The sequence below is a fragment of the Oncorhynchus mykiss genome, chromosome 1 (assembly GCF_013265735.2).
Source record: "Oncorhynchus mykiss isolate Arlee chromosome 1, USDA_OmykA_1.1, whole genome shotgun sequence".
Taxonomy (NCBI): Eukaryota; Metazoa; Chordata; class Actinopteri; order Salmoniformes; family Salmonidae; genus Oncorhynchus; species Oncorhynchus mykiss.
In genome coordinates, this window is record NC_048565.1 from 68,434,066 (window position 1) to 68,447,994 (window position 13,929).

General features: G+C 42.6%; 2 protein-coding genes across 2 annotated transcripts; one reads left to right on the forward strand and one right to left on the reverse strand.

The window, feature by feature from the left end:
- Positions 1 to 500: 500 nt before the first annotated feature.
- inaa (internexin neuronal intermediate filament protein, alpha a) lies at positions 501 to 3,474 on the forward strand. The gene is made up of 3 exons (XM_021609473.2): positions 501 to 1,651; positions 2,567 to 2,691; positions 2,881 to 3,474. Exons 1-3 carry the CDS (start codon positions 581 to 583, stop codon positions 3,077 to 3,079), a joined length of 1,395 nt encoding a protein of 464 aa, XP_021465148.2. The 5' UTR covers positions 501 to 580; the 3' UTR covers positions 3,080 to 3,474.
- A 533-nt stretch (positions 3,475 to 4,007) lies between these two features.
- Positions 4,008 to 10,790, reverse strand: pcgf6 (polycomb group ring finger 6). The gene is made up of 10 exons (XM_021609486.2): positions 10,286 to 10,790; positions 9,998 to 10,097; positions 9,796 to 9,892; positions 7,966 to 8,021; positions 7,806 to 7,865; positions 7,480 to 7,600; positions 7,190 to 7,217; positions 6,878 to 6,976; positions 4,690 to 4,776; positions 4,008 to 4,569 (listed from the first exon to the last, which is right to left on the reverse strand). Exons 1-10 carry the CDS (start codon positions 10,445 to 10,447, stop codon positions 4,519 to 4,521), a joined length of 861 nt encoding a protein of 286 aa, XP_021465161.1. The 5' UTR covers positions 10,448 to 10,790; the 3' UTR covers positions 4,008 to 4,518.
- Between the last annotated feature and the right edge of the window lie 3,139 nt (positions 10,791 to 13,929).

Consider the following 13,929-nt stretch of genomic DNA (forward strand, 5'->3'; position numbering starts at 1 on the left):
ACAACTGTTTCCCTTCCAATGTAAACATATCACATTTAGAATCCCATTGAAAAGGTAAAATATAAGGCTACGTCTCCATCTGCCGGTGTCATGAGGTGCATGCATGGTGATATACCGGGGAATTCATATTTGTGGGGCAATTCAATTGTGCTACAGCGTCATTACGCACGACCAGAATCAGTGATGTAAAACATAGCTAAGCCGAACGAGTTGTCCATATCGTTTATAGAGCCCAGAGACAGATGTCTAGTTCCGCAGGCTGCAGCAGCTCACACCTGCGCGATTAGTTACAAATCCTCTGACATCAGCACTGCACCAAGTGGACAGTTCCATCGATGCTCGGGAAAGGAACAGCCTCCACCTAAAAATAGTAGAAAATATCAATGTATTTAAAATATATATATATTTTAGTCTAGGCCTATTAACGTTTTATTTAAATAGATTAATTTTCGAAAATCGTCCTTCATGCGCTTATGTTATGGGGATAATGTAAAACTCCGTGTGTATTGGGTCGGTCTGCCTAAACCTATATAAGCACTGCAGCCAAAGTTTTCCAAAGCCTCTCTTGCCAACCGCAAAGATGAACTACGGATCTGACCACTATACCTCGTCATCCTACCGAAAGATCTACAGGGACGCTCCTCGTTTCTCACCCTCAACCTCTCGTATGAGTAGTCCTTCCGCCTCCTCCCGCAGTTCTGTGTCCTCCACCAGTTACAGGTCTGCGGTGTCTCTCCCCCGCAGCAGTGCGTCATCGCTGGGCTACTACAGAAGGACCGGTCAGTCTTCTTCCTTTTCGACGGTGCCAGGTGACAGCCTCGAATTGACTCAATCCTCCGTCCTCAGCAATGAGTTGAAAGTCACCCGAACCAATGAGAAGGAACAACTGCATGGTCTCAATGACCGCTTCGCCATGTTCATCGAGAAAGTGCGTACCCTGGAGCAGCAAAACAAAGTCTTGGAGACGGAGCTGGTGACCCTGCACCAGAGGCAGCACGAGCCATCCCGCATCGCGGACCTATACCAGCAGGAGATGCGCGAGCTTCGCGCGCAAGTGGAGGAGATCGGCAGCGAGAAAGCCCACATTCTCATCGATAGGGACAACTTAGAAGAAGACATGCACAAGCTTAGGGCCAAATATGAGGAGGAGATAAGGGCGCGCGAGGAGGCTGAGCAGACCCTGCGGTCGTTCAAAAAGGACGTGGATGACGCCACCATGGCGCGGCTGGATCTAGAGCGCAAAGTGGAGGGCCTCCTGGATGAGATATCCTTCCTGAGGAAGGTACACGACGAGGAGGTGGCCGAACTGAGCGGTATGGTCCAGGCAGCTCATGTGTCAGTCGAGGTAGAGCTGGCCAAACCCGACCTCACTTCGGCTCTGAAAGAGATCCGCAATCAGTACGAGACTCTGGCTTCTAAGAACCTGCACTCCGCGGAAGAGTGGTATAAATCCAAGTTTGCCAATCTCAACGAGCAGGCCACCAGGAGCAATGAGGCAATGCGGGCCAGCAGGGAGGAGATCAACGAATTCAGGAGACAACTGCAGTCCAAGACAATTGAGTTGGAGACCCTACATGGCATCAACGAGTCTTTGGAACGGCAGATTCGAGAGACAGAAGATGGACACAATCTTGAAATCGCAGGTTTGCAGGTAAAATACGTTTGTTTGCACTTGACAGCTCTTTCTCACACATACACCGCACCCCTCCTTGCACAGGTGCGCCTGTGTTGGGGAAGTGAGAACATGTGTACTGCATGATGGAAAAGTAAGATTACGCAAATTATTTGTAAATAAACACATTAAAATGCATGATTTATATTGCAATGGGTAGCCGTCTTTGCATCTTAAAACATTGTTATTATTTTGAGACTGTTGAATGTTCTGGGATAACACATCTGGAAGTCAACCTTCCCTGTCCATGGTTCTGAAATGCTCTAAATTTGCAACCGCATGAAGTGGCAGGGTCGCTCTCTAAATAAAGAGGATTTCTAAAAGATATCAGCAACAGTAAACGTCTGCTTGAATCATCACAGCTGGATGTCGTGTCCTGTCCAGCTGAGAAAGTGTTATAAGACTGACCATGAGAGCCCGCGGGGGCTCGTGTGACGTGATGTCATGTGTTCATCATATCACTATCACGCTGCTTGACATGACAGGAAACATAACGGCCCGTCGACGTCAGAGTAGTCTACGAACCTAGCTTCAACCCCGTAGAGTAATCACCAAATGCAGTGCATTATACTGAACGAACCCCATGTATTTATACTACCCTAAATCGGATTAGTGGTCATCCGTTTATGACCTCTTGCGCAAGCGTTCAAATACTCTTCCTTGCCACCCACGAGCGAACACTTTACTACTGTGTCCTTATAGATAATTCAATGCATATGGTTACCTAGAAATTCGGATTAAACAAAGAGTAGGGCTCAAGGAAAGGATATAGATTAAGTATTCCCACCTGGACTAAGTTTTTTTCCTTGGTCCATGTAACGACATTCAGTACTGAGAGGCCTTCTGCAATGGAGATGTTAAGGTCGAATTTGTTTCTTCCTTTCACCTAAACAGGATACCATTGGGCACCTGGACAATGATTTGCGGAACATCAAGAATGACATGGCTCAGCATCTTCGAGAGTACCAGGATCTGCTCAATGTCAAAATGGCTCTGGACATTGAAATAGCTGCCTACAGGTAATTTACATCTACCAGGACCTGTGACCAGGGTCTGTTAGCAAAGTCTTAGTGATTCCCATTATGGGAATATACCCTTCCTTGCCCTCCATACTCTTTCAAAAATAATGTTACAATATGTTAGTCACTAATCACTCTCAGCTATAAATGTATTGACAAAATACTTGTTGACCTGTGTTTGGCCTTCAGAAAACTGCTGGAGGGAGAGGAAACTCACTTTAGCGCCTCAAACCATGGCACCAGTCACTTTGGATACCAGCCACGTGCCTCAAGCTATGCACGGAGTACCAATAAGGACAAAGAGGCTGCTCAGAAAGATGGCTTCAAGGAGATCACTGAGGAAAAAGTGGAGAAGAGCGATGAAGCAGATATCAACTCAAACAACTAGACAACGTAAATTCAGAGCTTGCAAGCCAGTTATCTAAAGGCACAGAGAAAATGTACTGTATATCTTACATTATTACTGGGATGCATTATGTGCAGCTGAGCACTGCTACACTCTCCAGTTTCAATTAAAATAGTGGAAATCGAGATCGTCTTTGTTAGTAATATGAAAGGAATATGGAAGGTAGGTAGGTAGTTGAAAGGAGTGATAATTTTGTAATTTAAACAAATATAATATTTTAATGAAATGTATATATTTTTGTAGCCTGGTTGCCTGATCTGTATGTGTTTTAGCCAACTCTTCTGTCGTTCGTTGTTATGCCATGCAAATACAGTACATGGCTAATATTTTTGGGAGTTGGTGCTGTTGATGAAGCCATTAAAAATGTACTGTAACCATTTTGTCCCTATTTATTGAACATTGTCAATAAATGACTGAGAAGTCTTTTCACTGCTCCCTCAGATCCCCCACCGAGTCGAGCAGAGCGGGAAGGATACAAATAGGTTTGATAAAGATCCAGGCCACACACTGAGCTGAGAGAGGATATTAACTCTCCACGGCTAATTGGCTTGGCATTTGGATCAACTTGAAAATCATCCTTTCAATGCCGACAACCTGCTAAAGACAAACACATCGTTATTCTCATTTTAGTTACTGCAGAGTGAAGACTTCCCATAACCTCCCTGTCCCTCTCTGAAAAGCTCTGGCTACTGCATGAGCTCAGGGTTAGTCCTAGCTCAGTGACTAAGAGTATGACACTGCACTGAACAGATCAAGCCTCACCCCTAGAGTCACATTCCTTCTTCAGAGCCATATTACAGGTCAAAACAAACATCCTTAGCATATCCACATGACCAGAAATCAGAATCACATAATTACCATATCCACACCGGCTAATGCAAAATGTAGCCATATAAAACACAATGGGTATATAATATTGCATAGTATTTTATTAGTGTTAATATTGAGAAACTGCAAGTATCAAAACCCAACTTGTTGTATTGGTTGTATCAAAAAGGCCTGTTTGAAACTTGAGTGGTTAATCAATATTCAAAACAATGACATGAAGTGACACTAAGAGTGTACAGACAGTCTGTACAAACGTTCAAAGCTCTAAAATGATGTAAAATAAGGAAACAGTACAGATTACAGATACAGTGTACATTTAACTCATAACTAGTGTTTCAAAAACATGAGATTTTGGTAGTAGTAGCATGACGGGTCCTTTTTCTCTTTGAGCCCTCTGAAATCACTTCAGTCTCTCAGACTGAAAACTATAACCTAACCATAACAATTTACAGAAGAAGGCATCTGGAAAATAGTCAGGCAAGTAGGCAGAGAGGAGAAGACTTGATTCTGTAAGGCATTAGTAACAAGAATGAAGACCGTGGTTCCCTGAAGGTCAGCATTAATATCAGGATCACATCCATCCCACTTTCCCCTCACATGTGAGCAGGCAGCACCAGTCCAAAGTGGAGAACCAAAATACCATCCTGGGAATAAAAACACATACAAGAAAAATAAGCACACAAACTCATAAATGGAGGCTAACGATATCAGGACTATTTCCAGAGAGAGTGACTAGGAGTACATAGGGTCTTGAGTGGACCCACCTGTAGAGCATCGTCTCCCAGGGAGCCCTGAACCTCTCGCAGCGACTGGTAACGGTCCAGGAGGTGGTCTCCACACACGACATCCACCTGCACCACAACATCATATCATTTCCACAGACGGCATGACATCATGTGAGAGTGATACACTGAGCGATAACATACAGTTGAAGTCGGAAGTTTACATACACCAAATAGTTTAAACTGCCTTTAAATTGTTGAACTTGGGTCAAACGTTTCGGGTAGCCTTTCACAAGCTTCCCACAATAAGTTGGGTGAATATTGGCCCATTCCTCCTGACAGAGCTGGTGTAACCGAGTCAGTAGGCCTCCTTGCAGGCACACGCTTTTTCAGTTCTGTCCACAAATGTTCTATAGGATTGAGGTCAGGGCTTTGTGATGGCCACTCCAATACCTTGACTTTGTTGTCTTTAAGCCATTTTGCCACAACTTTGGAAGTATGCTTGGGGTCATTGGCCATTTGGAAGACCCATTTGCGACCTAGCTTTAACTTCCTGACTGATGTCTTGAGATGTTGCTTCAATATATCCACATAATTTTCCATCCTCATGATTCCATCTGTTTTGTGAAGTGCGCCAGTCCCTCCTGCAGCAAAGCACCCCACAACATGATGCTGCCACCCCCGTGGTTGGGATGGTGTTCTTCGGCTTGCAAGCCTCCCCCTTTTCCTCCAAACATAACAATGGTCATTATGGCCAAAGAGTTCTATTTTTGTTTCATCAGACCAGAGGACATTTCTCCAAAAAGTACGATCTTTGTCCCCATGTGCAATTGCAAACCGTAGTCTGGCTTTCTTATGGCGGTTTTGGAGCAGTGGCTTTTTCCTTGCTGAGCGGCCTTTCAGGTTATATCGATATAGGACTCGTTTTACTGTGGATATAGATATTTTTGTACCTGTTTCCTCCAGCATCTTCACAAGGTCCTTTGCTGTTGTTCTGGGATTGATTTGCACTTTTCCAGGCTGTTTAAAGGCACAGTAAACTTAGTGTATGTAAACTTCTGACCCACTGGAATTGTGATACAGTGAATTATACGTGAAATAATCTGTCTGTAAACAATTGTTGGAAAAATGACTGGTGTCATGCACAAAGTAGATGTCCTAATCGACTTGCCAAAACTATAGTTTGTTAACAAGAAATTTGTGGATTAGTTGAAAAACAAGTTTTAATGACTACAACCTAAGTGTATGTAAACTTCTGACTTCAACTGTACATGGGAGTCGTCAGCAGGTAGCCTAGCAGTTAAGAGAGTTGGGCCAGTAACCAAAATGTTATTGGTTCGAATCCCCGAGCAGACTATGTGAACAATCCTCCGATGTGCCCTCGAGCAAGGCAAGTAACCCTAATTGCTCCTGTAAGTCACTCTAGAAAACTGCGTCTGCTCAATGACTCCAATGTAATGGGGGGGCATATCTGAGGGGAAACTGGTAGCTGCAGTTTGGGATGAGCAAATGAAAACAGAAAAAAGGCTACTGATCAATTTCAATAAGACATAGAAATAGTTTTCCTGAATAATCACAGTTCCACCCCTGGTTTAGAACTGACCTCAATAAAAATGAACAGAACTCTGGACAACGTCAATGCTTTTGTGATAGTGCTTACAATCTGTTATCCTGCTACTCAGACCACAGCTGAGCTCTGGGTTAGTTCCCCTTCCTCTGTCCTCTGCAACTCTTACTCCCCATGTTTCCCCAGACGAGGCCGGTGAGTGCCAAGAAATCAGCCTAAGCCTATAATCCCTGTCCAAGTGTGTTACTGCTAAACACGCTATGTACAGGTAGCTCTGCTCCCTGGTTGTGTTGTTACACTCTGCACTTTCATGTTAGACAAAATAACACTCTTCTCTCTCTGTCCTTGGGTGAGCTTAAGGTGCATCGACCTCTCACTTAGCTGCTTAGCCCGGATGCCCTAGATTGCAACAATGCAGTCCACTAAGGTATATTTCAGGGGATGTGATTGAGATGGACTCCTCACACACAGGTATACACACAATGACATTTAAACATGCCTCTTTCTTGAAGCAGAGAGCCCTCTCACATAACGAGCAGATATAACGCATGTACATAATTATGCCTTTCTCTTTCTGGCATCTTGCCAGGTTTCCCTTTCAGAAATAGTTCATAACCTAATCAGACATCCTGGTAAAGTCTATGTGAAACTCCTCCCACTGACCTGGCAGGTAGGACTCAGCTCCATCTTCCTCCTGATGAAAAGTTCCACATGGCGGACAGTGGCTTCTCCCGACACTCGCACGTACCGCCTCTCCAAAGGCTGGCCAGGTACACCAGTGTTACAGATTTCAATCCCTTATTCATTTGAGCATTATATCAATATAACTAAAACAACTCAATTTCACAACATTAGTGTATGTATGACCATTCCTATATAGTGGATAGCAACATTATCGCTGGTACTGTTATTTATTTTAAAATATCGTACAACTGTCATTAAAACTCGAGAAAAGAGCTTGTCAGCAGTAATTACCTTATAGTTGTTAATGCCTTCTTCCGCTCTGGATCAAAACAAAAACACAACATTACATAGAATTGTCTTAATCCCTGCAACCAATTATGTAAAGTTAGCCATCAATCTCGTAACTTGAAATGTTCGCCCTAGTGCCTATTCACTCAATGGAAGAACTGTAGCACAGCAGCACCATCTACTGGGGAGACAAGAATGACCAGAGACAAACATAAACAATAACATTTCAAAATGTCTTACTGAATATCCCCCATCCCTCAAATAGAAGATACTAATGCTAGGGAGAGACTCACCCCACAAACTCCAGCTGCAGAGACACATCCAGTTCAGGAGGGATGGTGAAGACAGACTGGGGCAGCAACTCCCTCCTCTGCTTCTGGTTCTTCAGCACAGGGACCGCGGGGGACGCCACCACTGAGGTCACAGAGAAAGACGAGCGTTACAGTGGCATTAGTGGTACGCTCCACACACAGCAATGAGACAGACAGAAACTGACACATGGCTAACACCAGAGGTGTCTTCAGTCTTCAAATACGCAAACCCTTCATATAAACAAAGATTCATCACATATCAGCCAAAAAACAATTAACATCAACAACAAATAAATAATATTTTATACCTGGTTTAGGCACCTCCAGTCCTCTCTGTTTGTAAAAATCTATCATCCTTGCTCTCTCCACTGCAAAGAAAATGAAGAGTAAGAACAATATTAATTTAAACTGCCAAACAAAAGATTGAAATGAGAAAATGTGAGAAATGGAAGGCTTATGGATACTTACATTCTTCTAGATGTGGCAGCATCTTGTAAACAATATCTTGCAACTGTCTGTCAGGCCTGTGGAGGTAAAAATACCCACCATACAGTAAGTATTTACATACCTGTATATAACTGAGTATTAGCCTATAGATCACTATATTCATTGATAATGGGCCAATGGGAGAGTTATAGTTATCTGCTGCAAAGCAGACTTCTGCACACGTTGTTTCAGTGAAAATGTCAGTTTATCGTGGCAACGTTTTCATTTAAAATGAGTTTGCACTAGGGCTGCACCCATTTAGTCGACTGGTCGATTGTTTGGTCGATTGTTTGGTCGATTGTTTGGTCGACCAAGATTATTTTAGTTGAGCAGTGGCAAATATATAGAAACAAATTATGGCACACGAAACACCTGCCTGATTCACACCTGTCAGAGGGGACTAATCCATTGTGGAGACCGCGGGTGATGGCACACCAGTATCACCAATAGCAACATTTACCATTAATTCCCATAATTTCTAATCTACCATGTTTGTTTGGTTACGGTCATTTCTGTTAATGCATTCAATATATTATTACAGTCCTACCGTTGTCATTGTAGGAGTGGACACACACCTGATTCCGCATATAAAAGTAGACTAGTCTACTTGTTCTGCGCACAATGTAGACCTATAAGAGTGCCCATTTGGGGATCTGATACTATTTCTGATTTCCTTAACTCACCATGACTGCAGAGCTCCTCAAAGCAACTTTTTTTCTCTCACCTCAAACACCAGGTAAACAAAGTCTGTCTTTACATCCATTGTGAATGACAATAGTTCCTCAATGTAGCCTATTTATTAAAATCTTTCCAGCTCTCTTCAGGTGCTTCAGGCCTGACCATGTTAATGCAATGTTTCAAGTTCCTTGCTGACAGACCATGTGCAGCCAATGTGATTTATAGGATACTTATTTTTAAATCAGGATATTTTCTACCTGCGGGCTGCAAAGTTTTGTTGGCTTATGTAGGCTATTTTTACATATCGGCAATGGCAATAGAAGTTACTTTTAGATTTGTATAATTTGTATTAAGATGTAATGTGGTTAATCAAATTTTATTTTGAGACATGAAGACTATTATAAACTAAACTCTTCCACAAAAATGTGCATGTGAAAATCATAACCGGCACGCAGATCAGTAGAAATGGCACTTCAAATGGTAAAGGTTGCCGACCGCTGGTGTAGCCTATTACCGGCAACTTTAGGAGCATAATGCAGAATCTGAGAAGGCCAGTAGCAGGGGGCAACAGGATGGATCTCTGGCTCTCTCTTTAGTAATTTGTCTTCATTTTTAAATCACAGTGCTTAAAGCATCAGACAAGCTCAATGGCCTAGATATAGTTGATTTTATTCAAACATAGGGTGTGTCTATACATGTCAAAATACATGTTTTAAAATGTCCACCAATCGATTGGTCGAAAGAAGACGATTCTTGGCTAGTTTGCATATTAGTCATCTGTACATTTGTGTCTCTTTGGACTGTGCAGAAGGCAGAGTTGTGCACAGCGGTTCGGTAGACAAGCGTGTGTGCTTGGAATGGATAAAAGTGGCATCTACTGATAGACATATCAGAACCTGTGTGTCACATCAGGACATTGTGTACCAGGTAACTCCCCAGCAGGGAGGGTAACCATAGAAATGTCACCTTAAAAAGAACACTAATGAGGACAAGCAGAAAAACAACCTTTGATCGCTCTTTTTGAACAACTCTCATAAACAACATGAACCGATGTCTTCAAATTCAAAACCTCTGATACAATTGAACAAGACAAGAGCATGGGTGCTCTTAGACATCAGAGGCAGGCATGTTTACCTTATATTGTACAGTGGTTGTGTCTGGTGGACCACAATGCTGCAATTGGGACACCTGTTGCTGTAGAAGAAGTGCTTCACGATGCAGCTTTTACAAACTGGGAAAGGGAAAACGCATAACAAAGCAGTTATGACTAATGTGATGAGACTGAAGTGATTGCATTCATATTTCAGGAATTTTCATCTCAATCATTGTATCTCACAAGTGTGCAGACACTCTGTTATGGTGGTGGCATCGATGAGGAATCCGCAGCAGAGAGCACAGCGGATGTATGGGTAGAATTGATTAAGAGGAAGTTCAGGCTGTGAAAAGATGCAAAAACATGCATAATGTCATTCCACATTACAGTGCATCACATTTACAGAGTACAAACCATTGTAACTACCATGTAACTAACGTTACCATATTCATAACAGTATATTATGACTCGCCACTCTAGCAATATAAGAAACGCTAACGTTAGATATTGCCCAAGTCTCCAGTACTGTACCTCATCCTCGGAGTCAACATTATTGGATGTCCCATCGTGGTCTTCAGAGCCATCGTTGTCAACGCTGTTCTGGCGGCTACCATCGGTTGGTGTCGCCTCTTCTGAATTCTGACCGACACTCAAGCAACCTGGTCTTTCGAGTTCCTTGGTCCTGTCCTCCATGTTACTGCAATTTGTGTTGATTTCTACGCCAATAAATTTTTCAATTAATCAATAATTTGATATTCACCTGACCCTGGTCTGTCCGTTGAGGGGCAGTGTTGCTAACGTTAGCCAGCGTGCTGGCTACGGTTGCAAGCTCAATGAATACACAACGATAACAGTCCTACCTTTACCTGAACGGACTACCTATTAACCACATACGTATTTTAACCATTAAACATTAGCACAAATTAAACTAACAAAACCAAATGTAACAGTTGCTAGCTAGCTACTTTTGTTGTCCTTCGACTTTCAGCAACTTCCGGGTTGGCGCCATGGTGGTGAAACTAGCCAATGAAATCCAAGCTGAGCAGAGTCCCATAGAAATAGAACGTATAGAATGGAGCACAGTTGCTTTCTCTTATCGTGCATCAAATGAATGAATATTCATTAATATGACATCAATTAATAATTAGAACAGGGGTCTCCAACCCTGTTCCTGTAGATTTTCGCTCCAACCCCAGTTTTAACTAACCTGGTTCAGTTTATCAACTAGCTATTAGTATTGGGTGTGCTAGATTATGGTTGGAGTGAAAACCTGCAGGAGGGTAGCTCTCCAGGAATAGAGTTGCAGAGCCCTGGATTAGAACATACTAATTAATGTGTTTATTTTTTACTTGATGGTTTATTTAAGTTTTATCAAACGTATCTCCTATAGGCTTACTATTGGTAGCTAGCTATACATGGATCTAAGTTTATGGATCAGGTGCCGTCAGGCAATGTCCTTTAAAATATCTAACTATTAATTTGGCCATGCAAGACACAGGGAAACATGAGAAATGGTTCCATGGCAGTAATATACCCTGGCCAGCAGGGAGCACAGAACCCAGCCCCGCAAGCAGCAAAGTCCTCATGGTGTCATATCATATGCCACCAGATAGAAGTATTTCACTTGGTTGTTGCATCTCTCATATTTTAAAACAGGGATTCAGTGACTCAATGTATACAGTAATTATTCCTTATGGTGTGTGGTACCATTTGGATTGTGGTTCATCAATTAAAGCCTTCAAATCATATGCAAACTGGTTTATGTACACTTAACATACTGGGTGTCAACTCCTACCTCTACCTTGTCTGCTTTGAGATCACAGTCACTGTGTGAGTGTTCAGGGAGTGTTGTGCTGGAGCATGTTGAGTGCGACATCTCTGAATCTGACAGCAGCAAGTCTGAGCAGCACAGGCATTCATCTCCCTTCTCATTCCTGCCTTCTCATTCCTGCATTCCTGTCCACTATTCAAGTACCATATTTAATCATCATCCATCACCCCTTGGTGCTCCTGATTTGTCAATCACCGTATTCTTATCGGCAGACTCAACAGCCTTCGTTTCTCTAATGACTGCCCTTGCCTGGTTCACTAACTACTTCTCAGATAGAGTTCAGTGTGTCAAATCGGAGGGCCTGCTGTCCGGACCTCTGGCAGTCTCTATGGGGCTGTCACAGGGTTCAATTCTTGGGCCGACTCTTTTCTCTGTATATATCAATGATGTCGCTCTTGCTGCGGGTGATTCTTTGATCCACCTCTACACAGACGACACCACTCTGTATACCTCTGGCCCTTCTTAGGACACTGTGTTAATAAACCTACAAACGAGCTTCAATGCCATACAACACTCCTTCCGTGGCCTCCAACTGCTCTTAAATGCAAGCCAAACGAAATGCCTGCTCTTCAACCGATCTGCCTGCACCCGCCCGCCCGACTACCATCACTACTCTGGATCGTTCTAACTTAGAATATGTGGACAACTATAAATACCTAGGTGTCTGGCTAGACTGTAAACTCTCCTTCCAGACTCACATTAAGCATCTCCAATCCAAAGTTAAATCTAGAATCGGCTTCCTATTTCGCAACAAAGCCTCCTTCACTCATGCTGCTAAACATACCATTTTAAAACTGACTATCCTACCGATCCTTGACTTCGGCGATGTCATTTACAAAATAGCCTCCAACACTCTACTCAGCAAATTGGATACTGTCTATCACAGTGTCATCTGTTTTGTCACCAAAGCCCCATATACTACCCACCACTGCGACCTGTATGCTCTCGTTGGCTGGTCCTCGCTACATATTCGTTGCCAAACCCACTGGCTCCAGGTAATCTTTAAATCTTTGCTAGGTAAAGATCCGCCTCTGCTCACTGGTCACCATAGTAGCACCCACAGGTAGCACAAGCTCCAGCAGGTATATTTCACTGGTAATCCCCAACTCCTCCTTTGGCCACCTTTCCTTTCAGTTGTCTGCTGCCAATGACTGGAACGAATTGCAAAATCACTGAAGTTGGAGGCTTATATCTCCCTTACTAACTTTAAGCATCAGCTGTCAGAGCAGCTTACCGATCGCTGCAGCTGTACACAGCCCGTCTGTAAATAGCCCATCCAACCAACTACCTACCTCATCCCCATATTTGTTTTTGTTTTTCTGTTCCTTTGCATACCAGTATTTCTACCTGCACATCCTTATCTGCACATATATCACTCCAGTGTAAATTGCTAAATTGTAATTACTTCGCCACTATTGGCCTACTTATTGCCTTACCTCCTTACTTCATTTGCACACACTGTACACCTATTTTTCAATTGTATTATTGACTGTACAAATGTTTATCCCATGTGTAACTCTGTGTTGTTTTTGTTGCACTGCTTTGCTTTATCTTGGCCAAGTCGCAGTTGTAAATGAGAACTTGTTCTCAACTGGCATACCTGGTTAAATAAAGGTGAAATTAAAAATTAAAAAATAATAATAATTGGTTGGAGTAGGTTTGGAACCAGCTGCACTGATTATGTATGATTGGATACTGGAAAGTGTCTCAAGACGCTTAGAACAGTCAAGTCAGGAAGGAAAAAAATATTCCAAAATTGAATTCACTACAAAATCATGGTTCAATCTTGGGTCAGTGTCACGACTTCTGCCGAAGTCGGCCCCTCTCCTTGTTCGGGCGCGTTCGGCGGTCTTCTAGCTATCGTTTTCTAGCTTTTCATTTTCCATTTGTTTTGTCTTTGTCTTACACACCTGGTTTTTATCCCCCAATTACTTGTTCATTATTTAACCCTCTGTTCCCCCAAGTTTGTTTGTGAATAATTGTTTGTTGTATTTACGGTCCGTATTGTGGGCTCAGTAATATCGACTTGATTTGTAAGTCTTGAGTAAATTTTCGTGTATTACTGCGCCTGACTACTCTGCACCAGCTACACCCAGACCTATTACAGTCAGAGTTTGTGTCCACTGACCATTACACTGAATATTTGAAGATGAAGGTGAAGACAAACTTGAAGGCAAGGACATAATATTATAAATCCAGCCCATCTTGGTTGTGGATATTTAGCATTAATCTATTTTCTGTTCACAGAAGTTCACGATAGTCAAGCAGTACTTATACTGAACATAAATATAAACGCAACATGCAACAAATTCAAAGATTACAGTTCATATAATCAAAATCAGTC